The sequence below is a fragment of the Pelophylax lessonae genome (assembly GCF_965119305.1).
Source record: "Pelophylax lessonae genome assembly, chromosome: 3".
NCBI lineage: Eukaryota > Metazoa > Chordata > Amphibia > Anura > Ranidae > Pelophylax > Pelophylax lessonae.
In genome coordinates this window covers 40,318,731-40,333,135 of record NC_138770.1, presented here as the reverse complement: position 1 = coordinate 40,333,135, position 14,405 = coordinate 40,318,731, and the positions used below count along the sequence as shown (strand labels likewise).

Below are 14,405 nucleotides of genomic sequence, written 5' to 3'. Positions count from 1 at the left end.
TAATGTCTGTCTTCTTGACGGACACCGAACCTCTACGGTTCCTGTAGCTGATGTGTAGATTGTCACCTTTAAGCGAGGAAGTACTGGGCTCATTGAATGCAAAACTAGGATCATTCTTGGTGTCTGCAATGTCTGACAAAATCGCAGAAGTGGGAGAACGGGGGAAAGGAAACCTTGTGTTCCCGTTTGTATGATGACCCAATTTGGATCCACTTTTCTCGTAGGCCATACGGAAGCTTGTGAACGATAGGGTTAACTCCTCGAACAGTGTCCAAGTAACTGAGGCCAGGTAGTTTAGGGTCGGTTTTGGCAAGCTGGACTTCGAGAAGAAGGTCACTGTGTCTCTGGAACTCTTTATTGTCCTTACCGGATATCGTAGGGAAATTGTCCAATCGTTTGAGCAATGCATTCTCTATGGCTTCCGGACTACCATAACTCTGTTCTAGACGCTCCCATGCAGTGGTGAGACCTGCAGCTTGATTGTCAATGTAGACTGACCTGAGGCACTTGACACGTTCTTTAGATTGAGGGCCAAGCCAACTGATCAGCAGATCCAGCTCCTCAGCAGCAGTAATACCAAGATCACCTATTGTGGTTTTGAAAGCGGCTTTCCAGCTTATGTAGTTCTCAGGATGGTCATCGAAGCTTAATAGGCCTGACTTGGTGAGCTCACGTCGAAGTATATACTTTACGAATTCTGCTGTATCAGTTGCCTCTGACTTTATGTAGGAGGTTGCTGGTTGAATGTTGCGGATTGCATTGTTTATGGTATAGCTGCAAAAAGACGTGGGAAGGTATGGATCAGCAAGGGCGTTCAGCTGTGTTGCTGGGTTAAAGTCAGGAATAGTACTGTTAGCAGGAGGTTGGTAACTTGCTTGCAGATTAGTGTGCCATTCTGTGACATATGTAGAATCAGCATGACAGTCGGGAGATGCACTGGGGTGGTTTTATGTGTAGGAAGTTGCTGGAACAGCTTTTACCTGGTGGTGTGGTGAGATCCTTGCATTGTCGTGAAGCATGGAGGCAATTGAGTGTTCACTGCTGTGGTTTAGAACATAGTTCTTTGTGCGTTCAAAAGGATCTTCCACATCTGCTTTGACGCTGACCCTTTCACTAGCATTTTCATCAGCACCGATGGCTTGTACCAAAACCTTTAATTTTGCTGCAGCTGCCTCGTACTTGCTCTGTTCCTTTAAAACTTCCATTGCTGCCCTTTGACGTGCTGTCTGAGCTTCCATTGCTGCCTTTTTACGTGCTGCTTTAGATGCTGCCTCAGCTTGCATTGCTCTTGCTTCGGCTTCCATTGCTGCCCTTTGACGTGTTGCCTCAGCTTCCATTGCTGCAGCCTCAGCCTCCATTGCTGCAGACTCAGCTTCCATTCCTGCTCTCTTTTTTGCATATGCAGCCTGTACTTTGATAGCCTCTGCTTCGGCATGGGCATTTATAAGCTGTTCACTTAGCTTTAAGTGCCTTAAACTTCGGGATCTAGAGGAACTTTTAGAATGTCTGGTGGATACAGATCTGTGAGATACAGTATCCTGTGGCAGCATTAATTTTGCTTCTGCCTTTGCTTTAGTTCGCTGGATAAAGCTTTCTCTTTCCACATTAAGAAGCTGGACATTGTTAAGTTGCTCTAAGGACTCCTCAGTGTTATTGCTTTGCAGAACAGTTTTATATTTATTGCTTGTAATCTGGTACAGTTCATATGAAGCAGAGAGATGCTTTATGGCGCCCTCTAGTTGCAGTACCTCATGACTGGGACATGAAAACAGATCAATGTGGGTGAGGATTTTATACCAAATCTGCTTCAAATTGGATGCTAGTTCAGTTCTCATAGATTCATAGTTCTCTTTAACCTTCCAAGTGGGATTTGCAGAGCGTTTAGTCAATGCACTGGGCTCTGGGTCCTCATCCTGGCTTTCTCTGTGTGGAGCATGTTGTGGTGTTTCAGCACATACTGAGCCCTTTCCACTCATGATGGCCTGAAGTAAAAAGGCTTGGCTGCAGCAATGAAGAGTGTCTGTATACTGTGTGGAGCTGTAACAAGCTGTGCTGGGGTTGTATGCAGACTTCTGATGCAATACATACAGTTACACTTCACTATGATTTGTCCTGTGACACAGCAATCTCTGTATAAGCTGCTGGATGCGTTGTTTTACTATTCTGGACCGGCTGCAAAGGCTATGAATGTGATTTTCAGGAGCACATGGAGCTCATTGCCCTGGTGAGATTATCCATACCAAATCACCTTCCCAGATAGTTTACTCAGTTACAACTCACATGTAAGAAGATCTGGCGATGTTTATTCGTCGTATGATCCGTAGAATGTGCCGTTACAACAGGTAAAAGAACGACTCTTCCATACAGGTTAGGAGATAGGACTTGTCACATTGAATTTTACAGCAAAAATGGCTGATACAGAAAAAAGGGGGAGGGGTAAACCTCCAGCATGGAAACTATGGAGTGGTACAAAGAACAAACTTAATATGAGCATTAAAGAAACAGTACATTATAATAAAACAGCTTCATGTAACATGACAAAAACTAACTTTTAAGGTAGTCTAAGTTTATATTTTTCCAGTGACATTCATTTTAGTAGATTTTTCTAGGTTTTTTTAATGCTGTCTTTACTTTTTATTGGTAGCTTGCTAATTTCTTTTAAAAAAAACAGGGCGCTGCACCTCGGTGATCTTTGAATCTCTTCAATGTTATCCAGGTAGATCTCCATCTCTCAAAGGTTGCCTACCCCTGTTCCAGGATCTCTCCTTTCAGAAAATATATAATGTTTTTGGGAATTTTCATGCAATCTTCCGGCTTAGAATGTTTTTTTAAACACGTATGTAAAAAAAAAAACACAAAAATGGTTCTGACACAGAAAGGGAGGTATAAAGTACACACACAGCACAAGGCTTTGTTCACGCTAAGAAATGTTTCTGCAGTTCCTCTGAGCTCCAAAATGGGGTGATCTTATACAGAGACAGGACGCCTCTGTGGAATACAGACAGGAAGTGATGTCAGGTACAGACAGGAAGTGATGTCAGGCACAGACAGGAAGTTCCGGGTGAGAGGTGAGTGGGGAGGAAGTAGAGAGGAGACATTGGTGAAAGTGGCAGCAGAGGAGGTAATAAGATCTTATTTTCTATTTACACCCAGTAACCCCGTCCCCCCCCCCCCCCCCGTCATGTCCGTCCTCTTCCTCCATAGTCACTGTGACGTCTTTTATCTCAAGCAGATGATGATACACACATATATAGTGTAGAAACCGAGAATAACCCCTTTAGGGAATGAACATTGAACATTCCCCCACTTATGGGGCCGGAACATTCTCTTCATGTTAGAGACTAGAGATGGGCTCGGGCATGTTCGAGTGCCCACGTGCCCGTTCCCGCCAGGAAGTCTATACTGCACTCCACTAATCATGGGCAGTGAGACATTTCCCGATCTGGGCAGCTGCGGATCGGGAAATGTCTCACTGCCTGTGATTAGCCGTGTGCAGTGTCGGCTTCCTGGAGGGATCGGGCAGGTGGGATACCGAACACGCCTGAGCCCATTCCTACATACAGGGCCGGAACATTCTCTTTATTTTAGAGGTTATGGTTGAGTCCAGGGCTCCATTCAAACACAAGTCCAGACTGAACTTTGGCTGTCTGGTTATTCTGTTATTACAAGACAGCTTCCCACTATCAATGGTTGTACTGGTCACAAGGGTGGGCCGTATCTGCATGCCCCCTTATTACCCCCTTACTACAGATTTGTTAAGACCCCCAGACCCCCACAATCACTGGGCCAGGGTTGATGGGAAGAGGCTCTTGTCCTTATCAACATAGGGGCAATGTGCTTTGTCAGGGGCTACCCTTGCAAAATACTTCCACATATTCAGAATATGTGGCCTGGTATGGTTCAGGAGGAGGGGTGCATGCTCAGGCTCTCTTCCCTGGCCAGCCGATTTACATGCTCAGATTGAGGGTCTGTTATGGATTTTTTTAGGAAGATCCCGAGTGTTTTTATTATTTTTGCATAGGGTCTTCTTTAAAATTCATAATTTTCATGTCTCAATTGGTGGATTCTCCTACTAGAAAGAATGCATTGCTAGATTTATTACTTATGAACGATCCAAGTCTGATCTCAGATGTGGCAATACGTGACAACTTGGGATCTAGCGATCACAGGGTGATCACATTTAGCATAAATCATAGGAAAAGAAGGCATGAGAGGAGCACAAGAACCCTAAACTTCAGAAGAGCAAACTTTTCTGAACTGTGCTCAATACTAGAGAGCATCAAATGGGGCCTAACCCTAGAAACACTGATCACGGAGGAAAAATGGGAATGCTTAAGGAACATATTAAATAAACGTATCTCACAGTGTATTCCAATGGGAAATAAATATAGAAGAACCAAAGTCAAACCTGGGTGGCTAAACTGTAAAGTAAATATTCCTATTGGAGAGAAAAAAATGGCCCTTAAGAAATATAAAGTGGAGGGGGCGTTATCAGCTTTCCAACAATACAAGGAATGTAACAAGAAATGTAAGAACGAAATCAGGGCGGCTAAAAAAGTTACGAGAAACAAATAGCAGAGGAGAGTAAAAAAAAATCCCAAGGAATTCTTTAGATATATTAATAGTAAAAAAGCGAGGTCAGAGCATGTTGCACACATAATTAGTGATGATGGGAGGATAGTTACAGAAGACACAGAGAAGGCAACTGTACTAAATGCTTGATTCTCCTCAGTTTTTATACAGGAAAAGGAGGGGTATACCGAACAGGACTGTATAGTTAGCAGCACATCACAGGACATACCGCTATGGCTAACAGAGGGTGAAATTAAGGAAAGACTTGATAAGCTTAACACAAATAAATCACCACCAGGACCAGATGGCTTACACCCAAGAGTCCTTAAAGAACTCAGTCAGGTTATAGCTAAACCATTGTTACTAATCTTTGCGAACAGCATATTGACAGGAACTGTACCAGCTTATTAGAGAAAAGCAAATGTGGTACCAATATTCAAAAAAGGGCAGAGACATATTCTGGGGAACTAAAGGCCAGTTAGCCTGACATCAATACTAGGTAAATTATTGGAGGGGATGATAAGGGACTATATCCAAGAGTTTGCTGAGGAAAACAGTATCATTAGTAGTAATCAGCACGGCTTCACAAAAGAACGTTCTTGACAGACCAATCTGTTAACATCCTATGAGGAGGTGAGCTGTGATCTAGATAGGGGGAGACCTGTGGATGTGGTGTATCTGGATTTTGCAAAGGCATTTGATACAGTTCCTCATAAACGTAATCTACAAGCTGAGGTCTGCAGGCATGGACCATAAGGTTTGTTCTTGGATAGAAAACTGGTTACAGGGGTGTGTCCAAAGGGTAGTGACCAATTATGCGTACTCTGACTGGTCTGGAGTGGTAAGTGGGGTACCACAAGATTCTGTCCTGGGACCAATTCTGTTTAATTTATTCATAAATTATATAGACTAGAGGATGGGATAAATAGCTCAATCTCAGTTTTTGCAGACATAACAAAAATAAGCAGGGCAATAACTTCACATCAGGATATAGAAGTCTTACAGAATAATCTGAAAAAAATAATGGAGTGGGCAACTACATGGCAAATGAGGTTTAATATGGAGAAATGTAAGGGCTAAAAACATAAAAGCAAACTACTCACTGGGGGGGAACCTCTGGGGAATCAAGGATGGAGAAAGATCTGGGGGTCCTAGTAAAAAGACAGACTGAGCAAAAGCATGCAATGTCAAGCTGCAGCTACCAAAGCCGGCGGAATATTAGCATGCATAAAAAGGGGATGTATTCCAGAGATAAAACTATAATTCTACCACTTTATAAAACTCTGGTCCGGCCACATCTGGAGTACTCTGTCCAGTTCTAGTCACCAATCCTCAGAAGGGATGTGCTGGAGCTGGAGAGAGCCCAAAGAGGGGCAACAAAACTAATTAGAGGATAGGAGGACCTCAATTATGAGGAGCGGCTACAAGCATTACATTTATTCTCGCTGGAGAAGAGACACCTGAGAGGGGACATGATAGCGATTTACAAATTCCTCAATGGTGATCCCAGCATAGGAAAAAAGGCTATTCAATCTCAGGGAGTGTAAAAGGACACAGGGCCACACAATGAGATTGAAGGAAAAGTGGTTTAACCTTAATCTGCGCAGGGGTTTTTTAATTGTCAGGGCGGTAAGAATGTGGAACTCTCTTCCCCAATTGGTGGTATCATGGGGGGAGTATTAATACTTTTAAAAGACTCTTGGACGTGCATCTCAAAGAACACAATATACAGGGATATGGGAAATGATTATCATCACTGACACGTACACCTACACAGGTTGAACTGGATAGACTATTATCTTTATTCAACCTTAACTACTATGTTACCTGAAGGGTCTCTTATTGATCTCCTGGGAGACCTCATGCATTTTAATTTGTGTGTGTGGGGTAACCACTTGCCAACCGCCAGCCGTAATATTATTGCGGCAGGGCGGCTCGGCTGCGTCCAGTCACGTAGTACTACCTGACTGGAGTGCATGTGGTTTTGGCGCCTGTTTAGACACAATAGGAGGTGGGCCGCAGAAAGGAGCGGAAGCGATTGCCGCTGCTCTCCCGCGATCGTCCAGGAAACCAAGAGAAGACCCGCCTGCTTATGTAAACAAAGCAGGTGGATCTTCTCTCAGACAGACAGGGAGAGATTAGCAGTTTCAGCTAAGCTAAAATGCGATCCGTCTGTGCCTGTCACAGAACCCCCCCCCCCACACACACACACACACACACACACACACACCACCAGGAATCCTCTCATTATGAAAGATTGTACATCCAGCAACCTGTAAGCCTTCCATCATATTGTTTTGCCTCAGAAGTCCCTTGTTGTCAGCCTGTGCCTTTCTACCTGTACATGATTTATCTGAGACAGTGCCATTCCACTGATCAGTCACATTTTTCTGATCTTTACCATAAACACCATAATAGCTATGTTCAACCATCAACATGGTGTCACCTGCGTCCCATTTCTTGGTATCACTTAATAAGCTCCTCCCACGACTCTGCTGCTCACTGTAAGAGGGTTTTGAGATAAACCTGTAATGGGGGAGGAAATTGATAACCACTCAGTATAAGATGGGGTTTGAGATCAGCCAATAATTGGGAAGGATGTAAATAGCCCCGCTCCTTCACATTGAACACCAGAGCAAAATCATCATTAGACATTTGGTGTCCATAAAGTCTCCACTGCTGAGAGTACTCTTGTGGCAGCAGCTTGGGCACTATCTTCAATTGTTTGGTGGGGACAAATGGTGGAAAGAACCAACAACAGTCCCATCCTCCTCCATCTTCAGTTTCTGAATTATACCCCCTACTAGCAACTGTAGTAGTTAAAATTACAGTAATAAGTACTGAAGAACCTCAAAACTGAATACGAAAACACAGTGTCTCCTTTATTCTGTTTGAGTTAGCAAGCGTGAGACAAACTTAGATTTACAGTAAATGTTATATCCTAAGGCTCCATTCACGCTTGTACGACTCCAAAGTTGTGCTGACTTTGGAGTGCAATTTTGAGACATCTTTGATACAACTTCGGATAGGTGCAACTTGGATATGACTTTGGCTTTGATCAGTGATAATGGACAACTGTTGAAAATCTGTTGCATTGTATAAAAGAATAAAGCTGCGCTATATATGACCAATATATATAAAAAATATATTCACTAATATGCACACTTAAAGTGGAAAACAGGTAATATAAAAATAATAATAAAAATAATAGTAATTGTGCACATAAATGAATAGAGTGCAGCACACAATAAATAAGGGGAAGACGTCAGCTGTGACGAAACGCGTAGGGACCGACGTCACCATGCAACAACCTGGAAAGGAAGGGCGACAGGGTATTGTGCCGGCTTATTTTGAAATTAGTACTATTTTATCATCGCAAATGTGAGTTTCTTTCTTCTTTTATTATTAAACTTTTGATTTTACATAATACACTATGGAGGCTGTTTTATGTCCTGCATGTTAACCCTTGGATTGACATCGCTGATGATATTCATGGTCTGAGTGCGATCTATGTGTGTACATCTATACAATTACGGTTCCAGGTCACCTCCTACCCTTATTGGCTTTTCCATCAGGATCTGTTTGAGATCAGGCTCATTCAATACTGATATCTGGTAAGCACATTGGTATGTCCTTCTGACAGGAGCATCGTGGAGGAGAAATTTATATTTAATTTGCTGTGGAGGACTTTATATTTTTCACCACTATACAGTATGAGTTTTTTAGGACTTCCAGTACCTTATTTATTGTGTGCTGCACTTTATTAATTTATGCGCACAATTACTATATTTTTTATTTTTATATTACCTCTGTTTTCCACTTTCAGTGTGCATATTAGTGAATATATTTTTTATATATATTGGTCATATATAGCGCAGCTTTATTCTTTTCTATGTTTGTTTAGGTGTTATCCCACTTTTTAGCTGCAGCTTTGTATTTTGTTGTTTAGCGCAGTTACTTTTTATATACTGTTGCATTGTATAACATTCAGGTACGACTGTTATGCAACTTTTGAGGGTTAACATTGAAGTCTATCGCCCTCAAGTTGCATGAAAGTCGGACCAAAGTAGTGCATAAACGACTTTAAAGTTGCTGCAACTTTAAGTCCCACATATACAGTATAAATAGTTATCATTAAAAAACATGGGGACAGACTTGTCATGCAACTTTGATGTCCAAAGTTGCATGACAAGTCTTGCACGTGTGAATAGAGCCTAAGAACTCCAACACAATGGCAATATGGCTGCTGTGAACATATGCTTTTATAGTAAGAGGATGGGGTTATCTATTCTTTCACATAATTGGAGCTTGCAAATCAGCTGATCAGAGGCAAAGCAATGCATTCTCCACTATCTGTCTACAGATAAACTTGCATATGACCACATGAACGAGGATGGACAAGCACCAGAGTCTTGTAACTGAGAGGATACTAAACCTCACCCTGGAGATCATCTACCTGCTGACTGGAGAGGTGAGGAGGATTCTGGGAGGTCACATGACATCACTCTTAACTTAAGGTGACCAGATTTTTAAAATTAAATCCGGGAACATTTTTTATTGGCAAATGGTAAACTATTTTATAAGCATATTTTTCTCAAATGATCTATGCAGTGTATGTAGTATGTGTTTATGGAATGATTTATCATATATACGTTATTTCTCACATTTCGTCCATGAGATATAAAAAAAAAAAAAGATACTACTTAAAATTTTTAGAGATATGAATACCAAATGTTATGAAGATAACATGGATAAAAAAACAGGGTGTAGAGTTCAGGAATGCATTACATAAAGGATGCAGAGCTAAGTAGCTCTCAGGAGCATGCTACATAAAGAATGCAGGGCTCAGCAGTGCACTACATAAAGAATGCAGGGCTCAGCAGTGCACTACATAAAGAATGCAGGGCTCAGCTGTGACCAGTGCCCATCCAATGCAGCCTGACCAGTGACCCATCCCATGCAGCCTGACCAGTGCCCCATCCCATGCAGCCTGACCAGTGCCCCATCCCATGCAGCCTGACCAGTGTCCCATCCCATGCAGCCTGACCAGTGTCCCATCCCATGCAGCCTTACCAGTGTCCCATCCCATGCAGCCTGACCAGTGCCCCATTCCATGCAGCCTGACCAGTGCCTCATCCCATGCAGAGTGACCAGTGCCCCATCCAATGCAGAATGACCAGTGCCCCCTCCAATGCAGAGTGACCAGTGCCCCATTAATGCAGAGTGACCAGTGCCACCATCAATGCAGAGTGACCAGTGCCCCCATCAATGCAGAGTGACCAGTGCCCCCAACAATGCAGAGTGACCAGTGCCCTCATCCAATGCAGAGTAACCAGTGCCCCCAACAATGCAGAGTGACCAGTGCCCCCAACAATGCAGAGTGACCAGTGCCCCCATCAATGCAGAGTGACCAGTGCCCCCATCAATGCAGAGTGACCAGTGCCCCCAACAATGCAGAGTGACCAGTGCCCTCATCCAATGCAGAGTAACCAGTGCCCCCAACAATGCAGAGTGACCAGTGCCCCCAACAATGCAGAGTGACCAGTGCCCCCATCAATGCAGAGTGACCAGTGCCCCCATCAATGCAGAGTGACCAGTGCCCCCATCAATGCAGAGTGACCAGTGCCCCATTAATGCAGAGTGACCAGTGCCCCCATTAATGCAGAGTGACCAGTGCCCCCATTAATGCAGAGTGACCAGTGCCCCCATCCAATGCAGAGTGACCAGTGCCCCCATCCAATGCAGAGTGACCAGTGCCCCCATCCAATGCAGAGTGACCAGTGCCCCATCCAATGCAGAGTGACCAGTGCCCCCGTCCAATGCAGACCTGACCGGAGAGGTGAGGAGGATTCTGGGAATATGACATATTATTACTGTTTATTTTTTAATACAGAGTTTTCCTCCACTGAAGTCAGGTGATCATATGACCATCACATTTCCTCCATTCGACTTTCTAAAACCTGAGAGACACAACATGCAGAAGATTCTAGAAGTCACCAAGAAGATGATGGAGCTGCTGACAGGAGAGGTGAGCGGTGCTGGGAATTCTGGGACATTATCCAGTAACAGACAAGGGATGTGTCTGGATGGTGACTGTATCATTGTGTGTGTCAGGTTCCTATAAGGTGTCAGGATGTCACTGTCTATTTCTCCATGGAGGAGTGGGAGTATTTAGAAGGACACAAGGATCTCTACAAGGACGTCATGATGGACAATCAGCCGCCCCTCACATCACCGGGTAAGAGGAGACTTTATTGTAAAGGAGAGAGCAGTACGGAGGGTCCACCTAGATCCCCCATCATCTGATAAACACATAGAAACAATGTATTCAGTCAGTGTGTGTGTTTCCTACAGATGGATCCAGTAATGGGAACCCACCTAAGAGATGTCCCCGTCCTCTGTATTCCCGGGATTCCACACAGCAAGATCACACCATCCCTCACCATCATCAGGTAGGTGGAATAGAGCATTTAGAACTTGGACCAGTAGGGATGATGTGTGGATTTTGTATGTGATATCACAATTTTAAAGCTTATATTTTACAGATATTAAATCTATAAACAGTGACATGAAAAAATATGTATATACATGTAAATAAGTGTCCACACTGCGACTGAACCAATATCTCATTGTGCAGATGAACCAAAGTTCCGCAATCAAATGTTCATAAATGAACTAATACCAGTGAAAAAGTTCCAATCCATCGAAAACTAAAAGACAAATAAAATCCAAAGAGCTTCTTTATGCAACACCTCAATATCTTTGTGTAATCACTAAATCCGGTGACCCTCCACCACTCTAATAGACAGACACTCACCATCCTAAATTGCCTCTCCTGCAAAGTTCTCAGTTGCAGTAACCCAATCGGGATATACAAATCCTCCTCCTCTTTCTCCATGGTATTTGTATTGTAAGATCATGGAAAAAAAACAAAGTGGCATACATTATGTGATATTGCTAAAATCCAATGTTTATTTAAACCAAATAAATATACTCATAAACTCTTGAAACAGATGGCATAACATGCAAGTCAGCCTGACATGACACGAGCTGACAAAGACACGAGCTGCCTCAGGACCTCATCTCCCACTGTTCACAAGTCAGCTGCCCTGCTTCTCAGTGTACCCCCCTGGCTTCTTGCCTCGCAGACTGACTTCCAATATTCGCTAGGCCTTACTCCGATGCGTTTCGTCATCAAAAAGAGGCAATTTAAGCCGGTGAGTGTCTGTCTTTGGCGTGGTGTAGGGACACAGGATTTTTAGACAATACAAAGACATTAAGGTGTTGCATTAGGAAGCACTTATAGTTGCACACTTGGATATTAGTTGTTTGTTTATTTTGGACGAATTGGAACTTGTTTCACTGGTCTTATTTCATATGTGAAGGAGTGATTACAGGCACAGCTCACTGTGCAATCTGACTGAACTCCTGAGCATGCGCTGGAGTGACGATATCCCCACTCAGCCAATTACAGCGGACGGTGTTGGGAACCCGAAAGCTGGGTCCCCCGAAGATGTCAGCGGCCAGGCGGGGAGCTCCTGGACAGCAAATCCCTGGATCGAAGGCGAGTATGATTCTGCTTTAATATTGCACAGTGTGGACACTTGCATGCATGTATGTTTATACATATGTATACTGTGTATATATAAATTTACATTGCATTGCGAAAGTATTCGGCCCCCTTGAACTTTTCGACCTTTTGCCACATTTCAGGCTTCAAACATAAAGATATAAAACTGTAATTTTTTTTGAAGAATCAACAACAAGTGGGACACAATCATGAAGTGGAACGAAATTTATTGGATATTTCAAACTTAAAAAACTTAAACTTAAAAAATTTATTGGATATTAACAAATAAAAAACTGAAAAATTGGGCGTGCAAAATTATTCAGCCCCCTTAAGTTAATACTTTGTAGCGCCACCTTTTGCTGCAATTACAGCTGTAAGTCGCTTGGGGTAGGTCTCTATCAGTTTTGCACATCGAGAGACTGAAATTTTTGCCCATTGCTCATTGCAAAACAGCTCAAGCTCAGTGAGGTTGAATGGAGAGCGTTTGTGAACAGCAGTTTTCAGTTCTTTCCACAGATTCTTGATTGGATTCAGGTCTGGACTTTGACTTGGCCATTCTAACATCTGGATATGTTTATTTGTGAACCATTCCATTGTAGATTTTGCTTTATGTTTTGGATCATTGTCTTGTTGGAAGACAAATCTCCATCCCAGTCTCAGGTCTTTTGCAGACTCCATCAGGTTTTCTTCCAGAATGGTCCTGTATTTGGCTCCATGCATCTTCCCATCAATTTTAACCATCTTCCCTGTCCCTGCTGAAGAAAAGCAGGCCCGAACCATGATGCTGCCACCACCATGTTTGACCGTGGGGATGGTGTGTTCAGGGTGATGAGCTGTGTTGTTTTTACGCCAAACATAACGTTTTGCATTGTTGCCAAAAAGTTCAATTTTGGTTTCATCTGACCAGAGCACCTTTTTCCACGTTTGGTGTGTCTCCCAGATGGCTTGTGGCAAACTTTAAACGACACTTTTTATGGATATCTTTAAGAAATGGCTTTCTTCTTGCCTCTCTTCCATAAAGGCCAGATTTGTGCAGTATACGACTGATTGTTGTCCTATGGACAGAGTCTCCCACCTCAGCTGTAGATCTCTGCAGTTCATCCAGAGTGATCATGGGCCTCTTGGCTGCATCTCTGATCAGTCTTCTCCTTGTATGAGCTGAAAGTTTAGAGGGATGGCCAGGTCTTTGTAGATTTGCAGTGGTCTGATACTCCTTCCATTTCAATATTATTGCTTGCACAGTGCTCCTTGGGATGTTTAAAGCTTGGGAAATCTTTTTGTATTCAAATCCGGCTTTAAACTTCTCCACAACAGTATCTCGGACCTGCCTGGTGTGTTCCTTGTTCTTCATGATGCTTAAATGGACCTCTGAGACTATCACAGTGCAGGTGCATTTATACGGAGACTTGATTACACACAGGTGGATTTTATTTATCATCATTAGTCATTTAGGTCAACATTGGATCATTCAGAGATCCTCACTGAACTTCTGGAGAGAGTTTGCTGCACTGAAAGTAAAGGGGCTGAATCATTTTGCACGCCCAATTTTTCGGTTTTTTATTTGTTAAAAAAGTTTGAAATATCCAATAAATTTCATTCCACTTCATGATTGTGTCCCACTTGTTGTTGATTCTTAAAAAAAAATTTATGTTGGAAGTCTGAAATGTGGCAAAAGGTCGAAAAGTTCAAGGAGGCCGAATACTTTCGCAATGCACTGTAGTATATATTTAATTCTTCTTTTGGTTTAGGGTGAAGATCTGCTAGATATAAAAGTTGTGGTTAAAGAAGAAGAAGAAGAAGAAGAAGAGACGTATGTGGGGGATGACCAGCAGTCTATGGAGGAGGATGGAATGACAAAGACATTCAAAGAGGAGGACACTCCTACAGAGATCAGTACAGGTGAGTCATAATATATTCTTCTGTTATCTCTGCTCTGTTACTGCACACTGATTGGTCCAGAGTAGGACAGGAGATGAGTGATGTCATAGATTGATAATTGTCACCTTCTTGTACTGATGCCCGTCCTGCACCTTAGACATTCTTTCTCTCAGATAAACTCCCTGGGGTTCATCTGGCTGTTTTGGGATTGTTAGAGCAGCACAAATATGATAACACAGATTGTTCCTTTCTTAGGTTGCGCCCTGTGCTTTGAGCAGACTTAGAACTATAGTAAAAGAAAGGAAGAATAGGGCACTTCTGCCTACTGGGTCTTGGAGTGCTGGCCAGGACGAGGAATGTTCTTACAGCTGGGGGTGGCCTTAGG

The 14,405-nt window shown here is 43.0% G+C and overlaps 1 protein-coding gene across 1 annotated transcript in view; it reads left to right on the top strand.

Moving 5' to 3' along the window:
- The window catches only part of LOC309550292 (uncharacterized protein), a 979,642-nt gene that overhangs the window by 748,335 nt on the left and 216,902 nt on the right, over positions 1-14,405 (top strand). The window contains 1 exon segment of the mRNA XM_082250695.1: positions 13,891-14,041. Within this exon segment, the coding sequence (XP_082106821.1) occupies positions 13,891-14,041 (151 nt within the window).